The 24,239-nt window shown below is 33.1% G+C and overlaps 1 protein-coding gene across 1 annotated transcript in view; it reads left to right on the forward strand.

The window, feature by feature from the left end:
- The window catches only part of EPHA7 (EPH receptor A7), a 164,137-nt gene that overhangs the window by 2,813 nt on the left and 137,085 nt on the right, over positions 1-24,239 (forward strand). Inside the window, exons 2-3 of the mRNA XM_024731803.1 lie at positions 1,928-1,992; positions 5,679-6,348. Of these exons, the coding sequence (XP_024587571.1) occupies positions 1,928-1,992; positions 5,679-6,348 (735 nt within the window). The remainder of the gene's footprint in view (positions 1-1,927; positions 1,993-5,678; positions 6,349-24,239) is intronic.

Below are 24,239 nucleotides of genomic sequence, written 5' to 3' on the forward strand. Positions count from 1 at the left end.
CCCCGAACCCCGCCCCGCCTGCCCTGGGTCCTGGTTGGCTGCCGGGCTACGCCTCTGCGGGCGCGAAGGGCGGCTGGCGCTCGGTGCTCTGAGCGGGAAGGCAAAAGCGCGCACTTGAGGGCTGGCACAGAGAGCGGACGGCGGAAGGGAGACACGGTGAATCGTTCGAGCTGGTTAAACGCTCAGGGGCCGGTTTCCCTTTTGTTTTATTTGTTCATTTGTTCTCTCTTAACTTGTTTGCCATCATCACCGCCCCGCCGGGGTCCCTGGTTCCCACCCCAGGCTGTGCTGAGGGGTAACGGAAAAGGAGTGTTTTAATTCACCCTCAAAAACGACCCAAGAAAGTTTCCTGGGTTTAAAATTCACTTGTCTCTTGTCACTGCGGAAGACCGAAAAAAAAAAAAAAAAAGAAATTTCAAAAGGAAAGTACCTGGAATCCATGTTGTTTGTCCACGTTGAGGACAAAAACAAAATAAACTTTAAAAGTTACTTAATGTAAGTTCAGTAATCTAAACATTTATGGCTGTTCCTAGTTCGAAGTACAACTTGGTATTTTAAAAGTGTGGTTTTGAAATTATAATTATTATTTGAAAGGGAGTCAAGTGTTTGTAACCAAGGTTTGTGCTGTCATGGTCTCCCTGAGAGTCTTAAGTATAAAACATTTTGGGAAAAATGTGTTTCTATATCCATTTTCAGTTATAGGGAATAACCTTGACTAGCTTGAAGGAGTTGAACACATAATCAACTGTTTCTTTTCTTAACGTAACAAATTTTTGTTACCTTTCAAAACACATTTTTTTCCCTCTGTTGGTCACTGAGAAGTTTATTTAAGCATGTATTTAATTGAAGTTCAAATTTTAACATTTTGCTGAGGATGATGGTAAGCATATTTACACACTTGAAAATGTATTCACCATTGTTTCTGGACAAATTGATACATTTGCTAAAATGCTATAGAATCATAGAAATATTTTTAAAGAATACAAACTCATGTAACTCTGCAACCGGTTTGAGCAAAGAGTGAATGCTTTAGGAGGGGAATCGTCCTAAAAAGCAATAAAATATATTAAATTGGAAGTATGGTATATATTAATGTATGATATTTGCTGCATTATCTTATATTAATACCATCAGGAGCATTAATTACATTTATATAAATATTAAGTTAAGTGTATTATGCTTTATGGTAGCATAAAAGCAGAATACAACTGGTTTTTAAAAGTCAAGTCAAAGTTTAAATATTCCATTTTGAGAATTACATACTGCTTTGAAATATTAAGAAATTAAAAAAATAGAAATATTGAAAACAAATGTTTGACTAACCCAATAATATATCTTGTAAATGATAGGAAATTTATTTTTCTCATGATAACATTGCTTAATATAGTTTTTAATTGTATTCATTTTGGCTTAAGAGAAGACACTGTGTGTGGAAAGTTTAAAAAAAAAAAAAGGTCCAATTCTCAAAAGGCACTAGGAAGTACTTTTGGAAGAATAGTACAAATTAATGACTGGCTGAGGAGTAATAGGGAGTATGCTTTATTATGTTAATGTTATTATATTTGACAAAGTTTAGAGCAGTCAGTGGTTTACAAAATTCTTTACAATATATTGTTACTATAGAATCAGTATACTTCACATATCAATTTTTTTACCCTTGCTTTCATGCTATTTTTGAGTTTTTTAGTTAATTTTATTATTTTAATTAAAAACTATAATGCTAGTGTTTTAATATCTTTTTTCCCCTAAGAAAGTGGAATATATTTGTAAGAGGTAGGTATACATTTTGTCATTCATTAATGTAAATAACTCTTTATTTTAAATCATAAAATGGTAATTATCTTAAAAATTAGATCGACTTTAATAACTTTTACAAACATGTTTTCATTTTTCATCTGACATTTAGAAATGCAACTTTCTTTTTCAGTACTACTGCTGGATTCTAAAGCACAACAAACAGAGCTGGAATGGATTTCCTCTCCACCCAATGGGGTAAGGGCTTCTCCTCATAAAATATCAACCTTTATTTTTTTTAAGTAAGAAATAAAACCTTTTCCTCCTCCCCCAGTGGAATTATTCACATTCTTCATATTTAAACTGTTTTGATCTCCAATATCTTGTTCAATATTTTGTTGTGCTTATAATGAGGCATTGAGTTCTTTGAGTAGACAAGGTATATTTAGAACATTGGAAAATGGATAAAAAATGAGTTCTTATTGTGAGTGGGACCATACCTCAGGTTCCAGGCTATAACTGTTAACTAATTACAGAGAACATGCTTTTCACGAACTCACTTAAACCTCTTTAGTTGCTTTATACTTCCTTAGTATCATCACCAAGTAGGTTGTATGTAGTTCTTTAAAACAGTAGTTCTTTAAAACTGTTTTCCTCTTTTGAAAAACGTTTTAGCATCATTCAAAATATACTTGAAAAGATAACTAAAACTGTAATATGCTCAATATTTTAACATAAAATTTGCTCTAAAATATGATTTGGATTTTCTTAAATTTATATGTTGTGCTGCTATCTGTTGTCATTAATCAGAAGTGATGGCACAGTACGCACATATCAGAGTAAAAGTCTGTTATCATAAATGAGTGAAAGCTGTCCAATAAAATTCTATGAAAATATAAGTAGATTCTAAAAAAATTCTGACCGTTATGTTTCATATATCTGATATATTACTTACTTAAGATATATTACTAATATATATAAGATATATTACTTATATTACTTAAGATATATTACTTATATTACTAATATAGATAAGATATATTACTTAAGTTTAGTTCAGTGTCTATGTCTTCAGGTCTTATTTTAATTGTGAGACAGGACACATACTTCATCCCTGACTAAGGAAGGGGGCTCCAAGAAAGGTAAATGTACCCCATTGTTACTTAAGTTACTCTTTCGTACAGTAAAAAATCTGGAGTCAAAGAGCATGAAGTATAAGTGAGGATATAAAAAGTGTAAGAAACTTTGCAAAGACAAGAATGAAAGTCTGAAAGGGATTTTTGAGTATAAGAGCATCATAAAATCAATGTGTCATAAGCTAGAAGTTAAAGAATGCAAAATGTGAACAATGCAAATCTGTTTAAAGTATTTAGGTTTTTTATTAAATTAATATTTGAGAAACGCTTAAGATCATATTGCAGCTATCTGTATTGGTGAGACAAAGCTATAAAAAATGACAAATATTTACAGATTAAATATAAAAAGTATGCTGTTTGAAGTATGAATGTCATACTTTTCTTGAAAGTGGAGTAGTTTCCATGAGTAAAATAACATACACTATAGGAAGACATTCGCAATAAAAAATGAAGCACCTTTCTTGCCAATGACAGATGTGGCCCTTTTTGCACCATCCATCAATTAAAACAAATAGAGATACAGCATGGTTTTTAATCTCTAAGGGGAAGTAAACTGATATATTATTGTAATATTTCATCCATGTAATCCATAAAATGATAAATTATGACTGCCTATGTTATCTTGGACTGAAATGGACATTTTATCAGTCCAAAGTATCTTGAGTTAACCGTTAACCTTACATATCTTTAGGAATCAGCAGATAATATTAGAAAATGACGACTGACAATATATTCCGTATATGAAATGGATTGGCTTACATGTGGTTAAATATCTAACTGGAAATAAAATGTTATTAAGATATAAGTGTCTAGAAATAACTTTATAAGCATACTATAAAAGCATGCTAGCCAAATTAAGACTTCTTTCCCAATGGTGGTGTTTGTAGAAATCACTGCGGTCTCTCAGAAAGTGAGATAATAAAACAAAAGTTACATTAAATGCATTTATTTCGTTTCACTCTTTGTTATTTATGCAACAGTTATCTTGAAATTTTCCCCGCAGGAGTAAATTTTTAATTAAACATTAAAATTAACTGAGTTTCATTGGTAGTAAAGTTGATTTTTCATACATTGAACAAAATAATATAATTGTTCTTGGAACTAGAAAAAGGAATTCTTGAGATATAGTCCTTTCTCATAATTAGCCTTTGTTTCTTGTAACTAGGGAATTGTTCAAAAGAGTTCATTTATCCTTGGAGCTTTTCATTTTTTGGTAGATGCTACTACTAGTTTTACTTATTTTAGTAATTTCAACCTAATTAAGAGACTAAAATCTGCTTGTCCAAATGGATGAATTTGGTTATATTTGGCTAAGGGCCATTCAAGCAAATTATAAGCAGCTAACTGAAACAGGAAACTATGTACTCCATCAACTAGTCACAAACTCCAGTTGTGTTGAGTAAAAGCTGAACATGATAATTGGTTGTTTGCTGCATTTGAGGACCTTTGATGATATGTATAATAAAATTGTAGCAAATATATAATATGTCATCATAAGAAATTTCTGAATTACAGTATATTACTAATTTGTCTGTCTTGTTTGTTTTCTAAGAACTACTTTTAAAGTTAGAAATTAATATTTCACAGAGCATTTAAGTAAATTGATTTTTCTGATCGAGTTTTACCAATAAAACTCATTACCACATGCTTATTAGTTTAAAATTTTTCCCATCTGCTTTTCTTGAAACGATAGTTTAAATATTTCATGCTATGTGACTTTGGATTAGAATACTAATATAATTTTATATTTGGCATTTCCTGTTTGGGGAATGAATATAAGTAGGTGACAATTTCACTATTAAGGTATCATAAATACAAACTTGGAAATTTTGTAATGATGGTAAGGAAGGACATAAACAACTGTTCTCTTAGGCTTTTAGGTGAAATGAATTTATTAACTAATGAGCAATATAGATAGATTATACAAGACTTAATCTTTAAATTGTTGCAAATTTGGCTAAGCTTATTGTTTTCCTTTTTTGTGAAAATATATGAGTCTGCTGTAGTGTACATTATATCAGCATATGAATGGACATTTTTAACCATCTGATATTTTTCCTGTCAGAAAGCTTATTACTGAAATATGATCCAGCATGCTGATTTGCCATGTACATTTGATTGTCTGTTGAAAGCAACTTATTTATAAAGATGTATCACACTTTTATAACTACTTATTTATAGTTATATGGCATTATGGATAGTATAGTATATAACACTGCAATAAATAAATAGCTCTGTGAAATGTTCCTCCCTTATATCTCATTTTGCAAAGATCGTAAAAGATTTCTCATTATGATTATCAACATGTTGTGGAATGCTTTTACATTTCAGAGTACTCTTGGCATTTTCTTCCCTGTGTTTTTAGGTACTCTCTAAGTTTAACATCAACACTTAAAATGTCAACGGAGTTATCAAGAATTCTGCCATGTATCTGTATGTATATGCATTAAATGGTAATTTAAGTAATTTTGTTATGTGCTTTAGTCTATAAAAATCCCAAGCTCAGTGGAGACATTGGCATAAGCAAACATGTAAAAAGCAACACTAACACACTTGCAAACAGATACTAAGCAAAATGAAAGATTTATTATATGCATAAACAATACAAGCAACAAAAATGATGTTCTGACACCGGGATGAAGCTGAACTGAGACTCTGTTCTAAAGGTTACAGTGTTCATCAGGGTAGGAATTCACCTAGCTCTTTGAAAGATATGCATTTGTGCTACACTAAAGATTCCTCATGCACTTGCAAAAGCCAAATGTTATTTTTTGCTGAATGACTGATGACCTTTTCTAAATTTTACAGTGGGAAGAAATTAGTGGTTTGGATGAGAACTATACCCCAATCCGAACATACCAGGTGTGCCAGGTCATGGAGCCCAACCAAAACAACTGGCTGCGGACTAACTGGATTTCGAAAGGCAATGCACAAAGGATTTTTGTAGAATTGAAATTCACCCTGAGGGATTGTAACAGTCTTCCTGGAGTCCTGGGAACTTGCAAGGAAACCTTTAATTTGTACTATTATGAAACAGACTACGACACTGGCAGGAATATAAGAGAAAACCTCTATGTAAAAATAGACACCATTGCTGCAGATGAAAGTTTTACCCAAGGTGACCTTGGTGAAAGAAAGATGAAGCTTAACACTGAGGTGAGAGAGATTGGACCTTTGTCCAAAAAGGGATTCTATCTTGCCTTTCAGGATGTAGGGGCTTGCATAGCTTTGGTTTCGGTCAAAGTGTACTACAAGAAGTGCTGGTCCATTATTGAGAACTTAGCTGTCTTTCCAGATACAGTGACTGGTTCAGAATTTTCCTCTTTAGTCGAGGTCCGAGGGACATGTGTCAGCAGTGCAGAGGAAGAGGCGGAAAACTCCCCCAGGATGCACTGCAGTGCAGAAGGAGAATGGTTAGTGCCCATTGGAAAATGTATCTGCAAAGCAGGCTACCAGCAAAAAGGGGACACTTGTGAACGTAAGTAATGTGTGCTATTAAAATTTCACTTTGCACTTTCTTCTATATCAGAGATTTTAAGTAATAATGGCTATTAAGTAATAATGACTATTTGAACAAGTGAGTCTGCTGTGTACCAGCAGCCCAATTGAGTAGATCTTAAGTAAAGTCACTATTGAACTTATCAATGATTCCCCATAGTGATATCTGCACTAAGGATTCAGTAAATATTGCAATAAATATCGGCGATAATAATATTTGTTACTAAAATTTAATTGGCCCTATGCTTGACATAGAAGACAACAGTTGCACATTGGGCTACGAGATTTAAGAGAGGAGATTGAGCAGAGTGAGGTGAGATTAATCAGGATTTAATGATGTGTGATTCCTCCTGTCTTGAAACCCATATCGTCTGGCCTTGTGGATAACAGGAAAAGGATGTTAAGGGGTCTGCTAACAAGAGTTCTACTAATAGGCAAGACACATGCAAATAGATTTACAAACTTATAGAATTATTTTTTATAAGTACTAAAACTTTGATTAAAAAATCATCAAATTTCCCTTGCTAACTTTCTGAGGTTGCTTCTGCCAAAGCCATATTTCTTTCCTGGACTAAATAATTAAAGGAGTATTTCTCTGATAAGTCATATTATAGGTAGACCACATTTTTGTGGAAGTGGGCCAAAGTAAGTTTTAGTTATTGGAATACATCAGCTGGACGTTTTCTGTTTGTTTTGAAACAATAATAGCATATGAATTAGTGAACCTTTTCCTTTGTATAGTAAAACTGAATTTTCTCTTACATAGCTTTATGTGGTCATAATAATTGGCCAGTATTTTTCTATTTAAAAGTATGTCACAGGGACCTTCAAAATTAATAGATATTTTTCTGTTTGTGGATATCCTGAAAATATAATAAGGTTATATTACTTATGTCTCTTATAACTTAGAAAACATAATACATTCCCCAAAATAACTTTCATGTATTCTTTGTACCCCTAAGCCAACTGCATAATTTTAATATTTGTACATCCTAGTTAATTTAGAGGGAATTGTAGCTAACAATGATAATTGTAACTAAATGTTCTTGCTAATTTACTATGTGCAGATACTCTTCTGAGTGCTTTACACATACGAGTTCATTTAATAGATAGATAACATTATCATCTCTATTTTACAGAAAAAATAATGGGGCTGTCAAGGGTAAGTTGCTTATTGCAGCTACTTTAGTAAGTAGTATTTGTCCTAGCTTAAATTCAAGCTCAGGGTGTTCTGATTCCAGAGCCGGGACTTTCGCAACAGTATTGCCCTGGTTTCCATCAGAAAGCAAGGAGAATCCTGGCAAATATTATTCTGTTTCATTGCTGAACTTAAATGCCTTGGTCCTAGTAGTTTGTTATGTAAATCACATTACTTCCCCATAAAATTCTCATTCTAGTAGAACATTTCAAGAAATAATTTAACAAATATTTAGATCTGTGTTGTCTAATAAGGTAGCCGGTGGCCACATGTGGCTCTGAGGTTCTAAAAAGTGGCGATTCTAAATTGATGTGTGCTGCACGTATGAATTACATACTGAATTTCAAAGGCTTAGTACAAAAAAAATGTGACAAACATCATTAGTAATTTTCTATGTTACTTAGGTATTGAAAGAACCATACATTAGATATAGTTGGTTAAATAAAATATTAAAATTATTTCAACTGTTTCTTTTTACTCTTTTTTGATGTGGCTACTAGAAATTTAAGAATTACATATGTGGCTCACATTATATTGCTACTGCACACATTATTTAGGTACAGTAACTGAGCAAATATATTTTTTCTGTCCTGGTTGAAGAGTTAAATACTTCATGTGGATGGTTGCTAGCATATAAAATGCCTATGACCCAGCACTCAATTATCATTCCTGCCATAGCTGACATTGTAAAGTGAACTCTGAGCTAAACAAATAGAGATGCTATAGGTTCTGGTCCCATTGACCAGTTTAGCAGCCTCCTTTGACACTCCCTGAAGGAATCAAACCTGTCTACCCACTGTCCTCTTCTCCTTTCCTTCACTAGTAGTATTTCTTAACAAGTAGAACATCCTGCAGGTTCCACATGTGTGGAAATCAAAAACTGATGGAGATTTATCACTACTAATAGGCAGAATGCTATTCCACTTGGTAAGTACAGAAATATTCTTAATGAACTAATTAATTCAATGGAAAGGAATGTTTTTATTGACTGGAAATGTTTTTATTGACAAGTACTTGAAAATGACAGTGGATTCAACAATAACTATTATAAGAACATTTTAACAACACACTATTACACTTCAGCTGTGAAAGCAGCCGGTTTCAGTAGTATGGAGATTTTGATTGATGTGAAAGTGGAATTTTAAATGTTTGCACAATTAAAAATGAGACACATAAAAATGCGTATAAAAGGCCTTATCCACAAGGCCTTTAGACAATTAAAAATGGTCTAAAAAGAAACTAGGAAATAATATTAAAAGTCCTGTTCTTTTAAGGTTTAAAAAATTTTAAAGCACGTTATAGTCTCTTTTGTTTCATTTTGTGGATTTAACTCAATTGATTTCTACATTTACTTGTTAAGAAAAACAAACAGGAACTGTTTGAGTTCTACACTTCCTAAGTATAGAATTTAGTAAGAAAAGCAGTCTTTAACTGCAGTAAAGAGATATATTTACCATGACGACTTCAGTTTCTTCCAAATGAACAAAATCATCTCATTAAATGTGGTACTATTAAGATTATTCACATTCATTTATTTTGGTTTCGAGAATTGGAACCACATTTGAGTACCAAAATTATTGTCGCCTGCAAACTGCACCAAGGTACTTAAAAATGAAGTAAAATTAGTTCACTGTCATCTACTTTAATCTGCATTGGAATAGGTAGAATTAGGTATTAATAGTGAGAGTTCATTAAAAATATGTGATTAAAGGACTCAAGATGCCTCCTTATGGTTCAGCCGAAAAAGGATGTGTGCACTAATTCAGGTAAATTGTCTATCGTGTAACCTTCTTAATTTTTAACCTTAGTGATGTTGACAAAGGAATTAAATACCTTATGCTTAACTGTGGCACTATGTTCATTTGCAAAAACACTTCCCTCCTGGGCATAATTCCAACGCATTGCTGTGAGAGTACTTGCCTCTGGAATGAGTTCAGGCCTGCCTTTATAAGTATTTCTCCTGTTTCCTTTCAGTGATCCTGTTAAGAGTTTGAAAATAAATTCCAGTCCCATATAGAGGAAAACTGAAGTGTTTGGGAGAGGATGTTAGTGAGCCCCTAGCCAAATGATGGCGGTTAGCCACTTAATGGCAAGTTTATCTGGGCACTTTCTAGAATGGCAGCCCATTGTGATGTGTTAAAGTATAGTTTGAAATATGAACAACTGTGAAAACTGAACACAGTTTTGATCAGTTGATGGAAAAGCTTTTACTTCTTTGTGATTTTGGAAAAAATAACTCAATTTTGAAAACCACATGTTTGTCAAATCTAATATATAGAGAACTTCTGTCTAATTTTTTAATATAGTGATTTTAAGAAAACATCTCTTGGGCTTCCCTGGTGGCACAATGGTTGAGAGTCCGCCTGCCGATGCAGGGGACACGGGTTCGTGCCCCGGTCCGGGAAGATCCCACATGCCACAGAGCAACTAAGCCCGTGAGCCATGGCCGCTGGGCCTGCGCATCCGGAGCCTGTGCTCCGCAACGGGAGAGGCCGCAACAGTGAGAGGCCCGCGTACCGCAAAAAAAAAAAAAAAAAGAAAACATCTCTTTACAGTCATTTAAAAATATAATTCCAGATAGCATGCTTCGATTGTCAAACAGTCCTTTTGAAAATATTTAGCATATCAGTTACATCACAACTTCTATGCACAGTACCCAATATATTTAGATAAAAAGTGTAGTCATTTTAAAAAAATGAGAGCAGATTTTAGTTTACATATATAAATATTTTTAGACTAATAAATCGTATTCTGAAATATAATTTGAAATTTTTGGAACTTTTGTACAATTTTATTCCATTTTAAAAGTAGAATAGTATTTCTCAAAATGTGGAACTTGGTATTATAACTTGGATTTGTATAACTGGTTTGTAGTTTACACTGAAAAATTATGTTCATTTTTTTCTCATTTAATCCTTACCACACCGCTATGAGGTAGAAAGTATTATTTTTTCTTTCTTTCAATTTAGGAAGAAACTGAAGCTCAGGGATATTAATAAGTAACAAAATTGGATGAGAATCCAGGATCCTGTTTATCAGTTCAAGTCTTTTTCCCCACTGCACCACACTGCTCCCTAAAATTTGTCCTGAACTTCAACCAGTGGATTTTAGTTACTGAAGAACTGATGAAACTTTATTCTAAGTAGTGTGACCATAAGTCTAGTTTGCTGGGGATAATTGTTTTGCTTATTACACTGTGTCTTTTTGCTTTCAAAAGTGTTCTGCTTTGGATGATAGAATATATGGTCAACCTAATTGTAAAAAGTCCAAGGATGTAATGCAGTTTACATGCACATATATCAGAACATAGAGATGTGAGCTGCTTACATTATTTATATCACTTAATTTTAATTTTCTGGGTTAAAGATTTAGTAATTTTTTTGATGATTTCATGTAAAGGGGGACTCAAATAATCATAGATTTCTAGTTTTTATTATAAGGAATTTCCCTAATAGTTTCTTCTTAATATTTTCTATTATCGAGTTAGCAGATATATTATTACTTTAATAGTGTAAAACTTAGACATATAACATGTTATATGTTACTTCAATAATTAAAACATTCAACTTAATAGCATTAATAATATTGAAATCTGTGTGTTGATTAGATTTTTGAAAACCATGTGTTTTTTTCACAGAAAAGAAGCATGTAATTTGTACCATTACTTTTCATGATAACAAATGAGTTTTTGTGATATATAGTATTTATAATCAAATATATACAGAAATGTAAGGTACACTATAGGGTTAATAGCTCAGATGCTGGAGTCACAGAGTTTTTAAATTCTGGCTCAACAACATACCAGGTGCATAAACTAGGACAATCTCTCTAAGCCTTAGTTTCCTTAAGTATAAAACGGGGCTAATAAAAATAGTACCTCCCTCATATAGAGTTCTTGTCAGAAGTGAATGAAATAATGCATGTAGAAACCCTAAGAATAGTATCTGGGACATAGCAAATAATCAATGAATGCTTGCTATTATCTTAGTATTAATAATGCAACAAGGAGTTGGCTAAGTAAAGAAATTTCATGGCAGTGAGTGAATGAACATAGATCTCAAAGGCCACAGATAGTTAAATATCCTTTAAGTCAGTAATTTCATCCCTGGTAATTTACCAGGGAAGATATTTCAGTGAAAGAGAAGAACTTTCTATATAACTTTTTTTCCCCTCCAGCAATGTATATAATTTGAAATATTGAAAATAACCTAAATATCCAAAGTTAAGTGCGTCATCTTGATTGAACTTAGTCCTTAAAGTATCAACAATGTGATATAGGAATTTTAAAACATCTTATTAATAATTTTGAATGAAAAATAAAGAATAAAATGTATACACTGATATTTAGAATTAAGCAAAGTATGCATAGGGAAAAGAATAGATGGGAACATAAATATCGTCACAATGAATGTGTCAGAATGGTGAAATAGTGGGTGATCTTCTTTCTCTGTGTTTTTAAACTTTCTTGAGCATTAACCTTTTTTAGCAATATAATTATAAGTTTTATGTAACCTGGTAGCTCATACAAAGACAACTTGAATTGTATCTCCAAAATATGCGTTTTTAAATTAAGTTAGCATCTGTATAAAATACAGGGCTCAGGCAATAGAACAGTAGTAAATGGCAGGTATAGTTTAAATGATTTAAAAGTGGGGAGAGTCAAGGCATTCAACAAAAACAGGTCATAGATTTTGTTTGTTTTTAAATTATTAATACATGGCAAGAGCTGTTTTGAGTGTTTCACATGTGTTAATTTATTTAGTCTCACAGAGAGGTAAGCACTGTTATTACCCAGTTTAAAGGAGAAAAACATACTTAAAAGTATGTAAAACATAAATGTGTTACATTTTATATATTAAATCATATTTACATAAATGATATGTATACACATTTTTATGTAAGAAAACTAAAGCACAGAAAGGGATGGCTTAAGTACCCACAATCACCAAGAGCATAGAGTGGCCGACTGCTGTTTTATCAAGGCAGTCTGGCTCCAGAATCCCTGCCCCTAACCAATACAGTGGAACACATCTTTATAGATGAGCATATATCTATCACAAGGAATTTTTAAAAGATAAAGTTTCTTTCAGGATGTCTTCATGGTGATACAAATCTGAGCACTTTCTTTCATTTATAATAATTTCAAAATACTTATATCTCTGTCTTTCCCAACATTCTAAATATTTCATCTGCTTTGCCATTTTCTTTTCTATTCCGGTTCTTCTTTCATGGGGCGGTCAGAATGCACTTTGTAAAACACAACATAGACCCTGTTACTGTATTATTCAGAAAACTTCAGGGTCCTGATGACCAATAAAAATTCTCTGTTTCTTAGGGTGGGATTTAAATACCTCCTACTTGACCCTAGTATTCTTTTCTAACTTTGAGTTATGTAATTTATCATCCTTGAGAGCCCTGTTCCCTCTGCTTGGTACTGACTGGTCTCTTGTTCTACCTGAAGCACATCCATAGATGTTTTTATGATGCCCTATCACTCCTAAATAAACAGAAAAACAAATAAACCATCATGACAAATAAACCATCACAATTACCTATTGTATTTTAATCTCTCACTTCCCCAATTTCTTCAGTGACCTCTCTTCCAAATTCTGATGGTAGATACTGGCTGTACCGTTCTCCTAGTTTTTCCCTTGCCTTACCTTCTTCTACCAGCAATGCCACCTACCCTATCTCAGGCTGTTGAAATTTTGCCTTTCCTTACATTTCAAATTAAATGGCACTTATACCTTGTTAAAAGATCTCTGTGGGTTTTTAACAATACTTTGCCCTTTCTCTCTGGGGATCTTCATATGCGATCTGATTTTTATCAATGTTTGTAATTTCCTTTTACAGCTTCTAAAGCTTCTTAACAACCAAAACTTACTTATAGTATTCTACCTACCTACCATGGTACCTAGCACAGTTCCTTGCACCACCCAAGTCTTCCAAATAAATGTTTATCAAATTTCTTAAAGACTTTGAGAAATTTGGTTATACACTACCCACTCCCAAGGCAAATATTTTCTTATTTCAAATTCATATCACTAGTTAATTCCTTGTTGTGTAAGTCCAGTCTCTGTGATTAGTCTTAAACTTTGTAAGAGAACCCTATATTGTATTTCATTTTGCTCATAGCATATAGCAAGTTGATATGCTAAGAATTAGCAAACATGAACAGGAGTCTGCTCCAGATATGAGGAATTTATTTCTATGAGAATAATGTAAATATTTATATTTATTCATTATCATATTCCCATTTTCTATTTGTCCATTGTCTTTATGTGTCTTTCCTTTTAACTACTCCATCTGTCTCTTTTAATGAACAGAAAGCCATTTCCCCCTTTACTAATGTAATATTTATGTCTTGAGAAAGAGAGTTGCAAGAGCCTGATACATTTTCTAAAATAAGAAGGTATTAAAGCTTATTTATCTTATATGGGAAAGTAGCTTTTGTTTTAAGAGTATATTGGTCTTCTTCCAAATTATATATTGTAAATATTGTCTTGGTTTGCAAAAAAAAAAACGAAAAATAAGAGAAAGAAACAAAACTGAGAAATCAGTCCCTAAACTAACATTACACTCTATTCTATAAATTGGAAATTATGTAAATTCAGTATCACATTCAAATATATTTCTGCTATTTCAGTTATAACTACATTACATTGCAATTTTTATACTCTTCTTTAAATTATTCACTTCAGAAGCTTATAATACTTGTTTTTTTAAGACTTTGTGAATAGGTAATGTGCATAGATCTGGAACAAATGCCATCGCTGTGTGCTGCAGTCTCAAATATCTTTTTCCAGGAACAGCTACTGTTAATCAGTTTCTTCTGTCCTTTGCGAGATATTTGCTCATAATTCCTTAAAAAATATGGAGGGCTTCCCTGGTGGCGCAGTGATTGAGAGTCCGCCTGCCGATGCAGGGGACATGGGTTCGTGCCCCGGTCCGGGAAGATCCCACATGCCCCGGAGCGGCTGGGCCCGTGAGCCATGGCCGCTGAGCCTGCGCGTCCGGAGCCTGTGCTCCGCAACGGGAGAGGCCACAACAGTGAGAGGCCCGCGTACCGCAAAAAAAAAAAAAAAAAAAAAGGAGAAGGATATTTGTGATAATAACAATCATAGCAAAATTTCCTTCTAGAACATGGTAGACTTCATTTAAAAATATACAGCTTTTTACTCATCTTCAATCAACATTGTACGTACCCATAGTACATTGAACATGATAACTATTCAAAAAATAAAGGACAGAAAGAAGGAAGACCTGATGAAAGTTAGGAAAAATGAGGAAAGAAGGAAGGCAATATGAAATTAATATGTGCGATTTAACTTCCTATGATTTAGAAACTCAGTACATGACTTCAGAACATTTCTGATTATCCTAACTTTGGCAAGTATATGGTTACCCTTTTATATTTCTAGTGGAAGTTTAAATTGGCATCAGTTTCTAGAAGATAATGTTAAAATATAAATCAGTGATACCTTAAAATGTTGCAATTAATTTGATTTTTTTTTTTTATTGAGCTTCAAGCCATTTTCTCTAAGGTAATTATCACTAATCTACAAAAGCTTTTATTTATGATACTAGTATGTATAATGTAATTATTTTGTGCAAATAATGTTATTATTTTAATGGGAGAAATTTAACCCAGCTGTGTATTTGATATTTTTCTCTATGGGCATAAAAATCTGATGCAAGAATCAGAGAGGAAAATTTCTGACAATCCTTTTATTCTAATTTTCCTCACATTTAAGTTAATTCAGGTTATCTCATCCTATGCAAATTATCACAAAAATTTACTTTTATGGAAGCATGTCTTCATTAGGTTACCCACATAGTATTAATATGTGTTAATTCCTATAGTATTAATACATGGGAAGTAGAAGGGCACATACACACATAAAACAAAAACAACTCAACATTGAGTTTAGGTCAAATTAATGAGCTAAAGACATTCTTTTTTGTTTTCTACCTATAATATCAACTTCATTAAAAAGTTATAATCTGTGTATACACATCAAATATTAATCCCTAATAATAGCATTTCACAGGAACCCAGAATAATACATACATCAGTTGAAATAAATGTACATTATTTTTCTCGAAGTTTGTGGTCTTATAAAGAAGTATGGACGGTTTATTATTTAGTGTATTTTGTTTAGTCTGGGTTCAATGAATGACATAGAAAAGAGGGGAAAATACATTCTGGGGCATAGTAGTTTGAAAAGATTTTAACAGTTTAGGTATTGTGGATTTTGAATTTTTTAGTTTGGTTCTTTCATTTAAATTATTTACTGTTGATAATTATGTTATCTCTTGCTTCCAATATATTAGAAAATTAGGAGGCTTTGAAAGGACACATACTGTGGTTTATTTTTTGTTTCATGTGTCACCCAGTTAACATCTAGTTTAGCCCCTCACCTATGGTGGTATCAGCCTCAGACCTGCACTGAAGCTATTAACACTGAATACAGAAACCTAGATCCGGGGAAGGGAAGGGAGCACTGTGATGCTTTTATTAATAAAATATAATATTGATCACATATAATTATTAGCTAGATACCTTGTATTTGTCATTTAGTAAAGTTGATTAACAATCTGTTATGTTAATATTACCTATTGTACTTTTTAAGAAGATCATTCTTTCTAAAAGAGAGAGATCAAGAGTGGGAGCAGAAAGATGTAGAATATATCTAAAGAATCACTAGATATAATAAAAGTTTATTCTGAGAAAAATAAATTGATTATTAGTAAGTTCACTATACTAATCTATGTTTTCCGATGATACATATGTTCTATGTTTATTTTAATAGTAGTTTATTATTTTAGCTAAACCAGTTCCCATATAGGCAATGACACTTAATGGCATTAACTTACCTATGACATTAATTAATGACATTAATTTAAACTAGTAGATAGGATAAATAAGTAAACTTGATGATTTCAAAAAGTGTTTCTTTATATCTTCTATTTTTAAAAGTTGAAATAATTATACTACATAGTGTTCCCATGTTAGTTGACATTTCCTAGTAAAGTAGTTTTATCCTTGAAAAGAGATGTGAGATATGTATCTTACCCACTCAAATGTATAAATTCATTATAACATAAATGTTCTGTGGACATTCTTATACTCCTTGAGGGTATAATCTCTTCCTAGACAATTAGAATCATAAATTCTTGAAGGTTGAGTGTACCTTAAATTTTGTTGAAGATCAATTAGAAGGTCTTGGGGGGCTTGTAATAAATGGGACAGCTAAGGACCTCATTTATAGTTCTAACAGTTTATTTAATGACAGATCCCAAAGTAAAATCAGAACTTAACTGTTTCCTGTTTTCTTTCCACTTCAACATCACACACACACAATACATATACATATACACACATGTATGTATATATACATATGCACACATACAGATATAGGTACACACACAGACACACTGCCCACCTCTACTCCCACCAAAAAGAAAACATGCAAGTGAACACAATGGAACAAAAAATAAAGTTTATTGTTCTCCTTGATCCATTTTTAGATTGCTAAATTGCTGTGTACTAATCTCTTAATATATAAGTGCAGAATAGTTAAGGGTTTTTTTCTCTGTGGAAATCTCAGGTGGCAATTATAAAGAGGCTGAATACTCATACAGGATATTCTTGGATTATTGCATATTTTAAAAAGAAAACACAAGACAAAATAAAGCTCGGTAATGTCTTTAAATTTTGCTTCACAAAGCAAACAATTTATAAACAGATTTTTGCTTCCTTATTTTCAAGTAGATTGTTTATATTTCCTCTACTATAAGGGAAGATAAAATTCACTTTTTTTTAACTTACTTTCAATTCTTATAGTATTTTACCAAATCCTAAGTAAGGTAAATTTTTGCAATTAGCGTGTTTTGGATATTGTGACTATTGTAGGTAAATGTGTTTTAAAATGAGAACAGCGAACACCTCTTACATTATCAGAAACCTAGGATTTGGGAGGGAGCAGAAACTCCACTGTTTAACTTTGCAGTTTCAGTCTAGATCTCCCTCTAAGAAACCTACAGACTTCAGCTTTTCAGTCTTTTCAAGGACAGAGGGACAGTCAGACTTCAGTAAAATCTGTTTCTCAAACTGACCTCTAAAATTAACACATGCTAAGCTTAGACATTCAGCTGTGATCTGAAACTGGGAGAACGTGTGGCTCAGTATTTTAGTTTGCAAGGAAAACCTGATCGGAACTTTTAAAAAATGTGCTCTTTGGGCCATGCTTCTTGCTGTGTCTAATGTTTATTCTGCACAAACATTATGTACTTGAGCACTGTGTTTTTCAAGGTTGAACATAATGCTTTGATCATTTTACCCCTTTGTAAATCTTTCCAATATGATGACATTGCTACTCACTTCAAATTCAGACAGCCGTCTCATTGATTTTCAAGATTATTCACGAGGCCATCACTGTACGTGTAGTCATCCTTCTTTCTAATATACTTCATTCATCCTTCAGCATGGTAAAGTGGATGTTCTTTCCCATCCCAGCTCCCTCTGGTTTCTTCTTTTCTTTCCCCCCTACATCATTTCCTGTAGCAGTATAGACTTGGCAATAGCTTTTCATTTACCTTTCAGAAAATTCTACAGTATTCCCAAGTTTAAAACTCTTTAGAACATATTTTCCCATCTATTAAGTGGACTAAAATAGTGAAAGTACATCTTCCTTCCCTACTCTGTGTCTTTATTGATGAAATATAATATAGCTGGCAACGTTTTGCCCTTTTGCCTTTCTGACATGACAGTAATTCTATGTAACTCAGTATTATGCATATTAATAGGCAGTTAATAAAAAGTTTGAACCTTATTAATAACTCTTTACTTGTTTTCATTGCAAAGTTTTGGTCTAGTGATGGTATATCTTTCTGTTTTGAACTATTATCCATCCTTTCACATTGCCGGTAGAATTCTTCTTTTTTTAATATATTTATTTATTTTATTTTATTTTTTGGCTGTGTCAGGTCTTAGTTGCGGCGCACGGGATCTTCGTTGTGGCATGTAGGATCTTTCGCTGTGGCGTGTGGGCTTCTCTCTAGTTGCGGCGCATGGGCTCTGTAGTTGTGGCGTGAGGGCTTAGTTGCCCCGTGGCATGTGAGATCTTCCCAGACCAGGGATCAAACCCATGTCCCCTGCATTGGAAGGTGGATTCTTAACCACTGGACCACCAGGGAAGTCCCGCTGGTAGAATTCTTAATTAGGTGTAACAGGAAATCTAGTTTTTACCTCTTCTGTCATTGATGATGTTAATTATTTGCAAAAAATATAAAATTAAGCTTTTACTATTGACCAGAGAAGGAGTTTCATAATGGAAAGGTAAAGTGGTAAATTAAAAATTAAAACCACAAATCATAATATATGGCAAAACGTTCACAATTTGTATCCTAACTTGTTGAGTTAAGAACATAAACCACACTTCGATCAATGTTGAAGGTTATAGCCCCTCTTGTAATATTTAGACTGTGAGTATCTAATTCTAGAATTACCACTGACAGTACCAAAAAGGAACTCAGTCAAGATGTGTATATGAATGCCTAATCACTTAAAAGTTCTCAATCCTTATTTTTTTTCAAAAAGCTGTAACAGTTTCTGTTATGGTATGTTTAAATCTGAGAGAGAGAGATGGAGACTTAACAGAGTGTGTAGTAATAATTTAAATAGTTTTTCCTGCCAGGAAGGCAGATTAAGGGTGAATAACAAAAGAGGAGCAAGGTTAGGATACTGACACAACTTCTTCTGATCTTTGGTTTTTTAAGGATTTTCTGTCCTATAATACTCTATTGTGGAGACAACAAACTACGTGTTAGGTCTGTAAAAGACAGCATAAATATTCAGGAGCCTGTGAATACAGCTCATTTAAGCTCATGTGATACAAGCTGAGACAGGGTTGATTTGTCGAAAAGCAAAACAGTAATGTATACCAGAGATCACATTTAGCACATCTTTTATTGCAGCCACTTTTTTTTTTTAACCAATTCCTAATATATGAGATGCAAAAACCAAGTCTGCTTTTGCATATAGGCTAATCTACACTGAAAACAGTATACATTTTATTCACATAAATCGAAAGGGCATGGTTATTTATTAGTCATTAATGTCAACAGATAACTGACTATCACTTGCTGTCAGAGTGGAGTCTGATAGAATGCTGACATTGATTGATGGACATGGTCCTGAGAATCTGCATAGACAGACTGTTTAAGTCAGTTCAACATAAAACCCAGACTGGGCATGAGGAATCCTGTTAGTATTTTTATTTATTTTTTAAAAAGACATTGCCTAGTATCCAGAGCTCATTTGATTTTTAAAATTAATTTTAGATTTTTAGCACCATCATTATAAAATAAAAGTAATAACTGATTTGATTTTAAAAATAATTCAGGTTCCTGGTGCTTCTGGCTCACATCTTGGTGGAATAATTTTGATTTTGTTCAGTCTGTCTTATAGAAAGAGAAATCAATAAATAAAAATTGATAGTTGCTTTGCATATGCATACCTGAAATTATTGGAATTTTGGGGAGGAGATACTATTTTCTTAAGACAATAAAAGTTTAGAGTCATCGATGTACCATGTATATGATATTAAAAATAAAAGGGAATGGTGTTCTTGAATTTCCCCTTGAATACCTGTCAGCTTATACATTTTAAAAGCGATTCCTCACCCTAATAGGTATACTTCCTATAGTGATAGCTGTTAATAATATATTTAGAACAAAATGTTTGGCTGCAGAGATTTTAATTGATGGTTATTTTTAAGTATATTTTCTCAACTTGAGTGAAAGCACTGACACTAAAAAATAATGTGCAGAATTAATAGTTTTTATTTTGAAGTATGGGAAAATGATCATATTATATTTTGTCTGCAATTTCACAGAAGGGTTAACTTGAGTTTGAATTGGTACATCCTTACCTTCATTGTTGTGAAATTTTCTTTTATTCTAAGTTTTCTCTTTTAGTACTGAGATTGGTATATTTTATGTATACATATATTTATTAGCTAACTGTACAATTCCAGATATGCAAATATGTTAAATTATATTTTGCATGGAATAATGTTGACAGTTATGTATAATAATATTTTAAAGCCTCTGAGTTATAAATCCATACATACTCAAAACAGTTATTTTTCATAAAATGTGTTGCATGTAAATCTGCTTGTAAGAACTTTTCATCATTTATCATATATGTTTTGAACATTTGAATTTGAGGTAAGGTAATTTCTTTCAAATTATTCAAATATCAATAACAAATCTCCAACATATTAAAATAGCTCACAGGCAGGATCTCAAAGAAACATGTAATTTATAACATCGTATAGCATCTTTGTTAGGTATCAAATATTTTAATGTGTTTTTTAGTCAGGGAAGGACATATTTCACAGTGTCAACCACTGGTAGAAGGCAAAATAGAGTTCTGAAAATTATGTAGAATATTTTCAGGTACATATGTTCTAAAATATGGTTGCCAATAACTGCTTATATAAAATGACTGGGAAGCCCTTTTTTCCTACCCACTGAATAGTTCTGCGTAACATATATTACATACTAGTTAGTCATCAAAATGACAGAAGATTTTGATTTTCCATTTAGAAGTATACTATGAGATTATCTAAGGGTTAATTTCTTCAGACAAACGCCATATCACTTACATTAAAATGACTTTGGGAAACAGAGATAAATAGTTCAGCACTTTCTGTGCTGACATGAAGTTTGCCTGTCTGACTGCATCCTTTCCAATAGACAGCAGAGATGCAATTACAGAAAAAGACATCTGTGCCAAGGTTTAGCTAGCCAAAAAGGGCAAGCTCTTGTGCTTAAAAGGTAGAGAATCTAATCAATGAGAATGTCTGGACCTGTTATCACCAATAAAACTGAAGGCTACTGGGAAGCTCAGAGAGGGTCTTTTGTTGTAGAGCTAGAAAGAGACCCAAACTATGACACTTTAGGGGAGCAAGGTCAGCAAGGAAGATCATCCATCTTCTTCAATGGCAGCTTTCTGTCAGATTCTAACCCTGTTCAGTGCAGGAACTAAGCCTCTACTGTTGACATCAACCAATTCTCAGCCAAGTGTAAATGAAGCTAATATTCACTGACCCTATGCATAGCAAATGAAGCCCTGTGTGTCACTTAAGAAATAATGTTATCTGACACTTCAAAAAGTGAATGATGCACAGAGTGTGTGTGTGTGTGTGTGTGTGGGGGGGGTGTGTGTGTGTGCTTGTTTGGTCAAGTAAACAAATGTATATCCCATAACCACTCCGTATTTTTAGTTGATTTTCACAGTAGCCACAGATTTGCCATTTTGACACTGATTTACCTTTGTATTATTTTCACTTACATGTCATGAAATTTTACATGCAGATATTCACTGTGCTGCAGAACAAACTCTTATTTGGCTTACTTGAGTTTCTGATACAGTACCTAGTCACAGAAAGAGAAGACTCAGTTTTCACTAATAAAAGATAAAATTTCAAAGAGAATTCTGAGTTACTAGTTCACATTCAAAACATGATGAAGTAGAATATATGTCTTCATGATTGTAAAAAATGGACTGGTCTCATTATAGTACAGCAAGACAAAATGGGTATACTTTGTTTATCATTTCTAAAGCATTGTCTAAAACCTCTTTTCTTTCGAGTTAGCAATATTGGTTACAACCTAATAGTCTTTCTTAGTCTATAAATCAAGATGTTCTTATATTATGCTTACTGAGGATTATATTTAAATTGCATTTTGTGCACTTCTCATTCTGAAAGATTTTTCATGGTACTTAAAAAATTCTCACAAACGTGAGGGCTAAAATGTACCAGTGCTCATAAATATCCATTACATCAACAATATTATGTAGGCAGTGTGCTTTGTAAATAAAACAATACCACTAAAAGACTGAAAAAATAGTTGTGATAAATATAAAACAATAATTTTAAAGAATGTGCGGAATTCAAGGATTTAAGGGAAAGATGAGTTAAAGCGTGGTGTTGAATTTTCAGAGTTCCATGGAAGGTGATTTATCTGACATGGATTTCATGAGAATCACCAGGACAGATCTGCATCTAATTGACTTCAATCATGTTCGAACTGAAAATAAACAGTTGTAAAATATCTGGGATCTGTGTATTGATTTTTGTTCCCCTCATCAGTCTTGTTTATTTGTACTTATTAAAGGAGTGAACATGTTTTTTGTTCTACCAAACTTAAAAAATAGCATCTGATCAGTAAGGTATTTTTTTCTTCTTTTTTGACAAGGAACTAAAATCAGATGACATCATACACAAAGTTTTCTCCTGGCAGTGTTCCTGAATCTAATCACACAAAGACACTAAACATGTGTTTAGTCAATTCTTATTTCTTTTTCCCCACATTTATCTGAATCTAAGCACCCTTGTAAGTAAAATGAAAGACCAAAGAGAAAATACCCGTGTTGAGAGTAACTTCACTGAGTTAGAACAACTCTTTCTCTGTAATCAGTTGTTTATCTTCTGCAGGATTCAACAATGATGTACATATAAAACACAGGTATTAGAGTTGTAGCTTGTTTATGAATGATATGTGATAGCTGCACATATAGATGGTAAATTTGGTCAGTGACAATTATTTTCAAAGCAGTGCTCCGACAAAGAGTAGCTTCATAAGGTTTGTTGTTAGCTGTGTTGGGGGGTTGGTGGTGGGTTAGGGGTTAGAGTTAGGGTTAGGGAGTGGGCTAAACTGAGCTGATTTTCATATATTTTGAATTGCATGTGTTTGTACAAAGGGTCTTTAAGATAAATCCAGGGGCTGTAAATACATACACACTTACTCCAGAAATGACAGGAGCCTCCTATTCTGGGTATGTTTGTCGGAAGCAATCTATAAAAATTTGTGAAAAGCTCTGTGGAGTACAAATATAATTTTGCTTAAACTTTCTACATTAGTTTGTTATAGATTTTCTTGATTTCTTCAGAAATGTCCTTCAAAGAATTTTCATAATAGAAGAAAGAAAGGGCGAACTTGAAAGCCAGTACATTTTGCTTCATGGAATCGCTGTTTAATGGATTTAGCCAGGTGTTTGAATCTACATTGAAAAGGCCAATTGTACTTTATGATCTGTAGAAGTCAGATTGGATTAGTAACACTGAAGTTTAGAAACCAAAGTGTCATTTCGTGCTGCAAAGTAAGTCTCAGCCCCTTTGCCCTGAGAGTTTACAAAGTTCAATTCAGTTCCATCCTGCTAGCCCAGTAGAGGGTTTTTTATACGCAGATCAGTGTATTATGGTATCACAAAGACTTCTGGTAACTTTCCAAAATGATTCCTTGTTGAATCATTCGAACTCGCAGTGTCATCTCACAGGACTGCTTGGCTGCTCCTTAGAGGCATTGTTTGAATTGGAAACTGAGACAAAGAAGGTACTAAACATCTTTCCTGTACTAATTTAACAGTCATTGATGGAGCTACATCACTCAGCATTATACTAGGTAGCATATTAACATACAATACTGATTTGTATTTCAGATTTTTAGGATCCAAACAATGCCTGAAATAATTGGGATCCCTGGTTTCCTGTCAGAAAGCTGTAATAGTTGAGCGCTGTGGTTTGAGAAAAGATGCCATAGAGGGTTATTAAAGATGCCTAAAAATATCACACTACTTCACTATGATTTATAATTTGCTA

The sequence above is a fragment of the Neophocaena asiaeorientalis genome, unplaced genomic scaffold (genome assembly GCF_003031525.2).
Source record: "Neophocaena asiaeorientalis asiaeorientalis breed wild unplaced genomic scaffold, Neophocaena_asiaeorientalis_V1.1 scaffold232, whole genome shotgun sequence".
In the NCBI taxonomy this organism is placed as follows: Eukaryota; Metazoa; Chordata; class Mammalia; order Artiodactyla; family Phocoenidae; genus Neophocaena; species Neophocaena asiaeorientalis.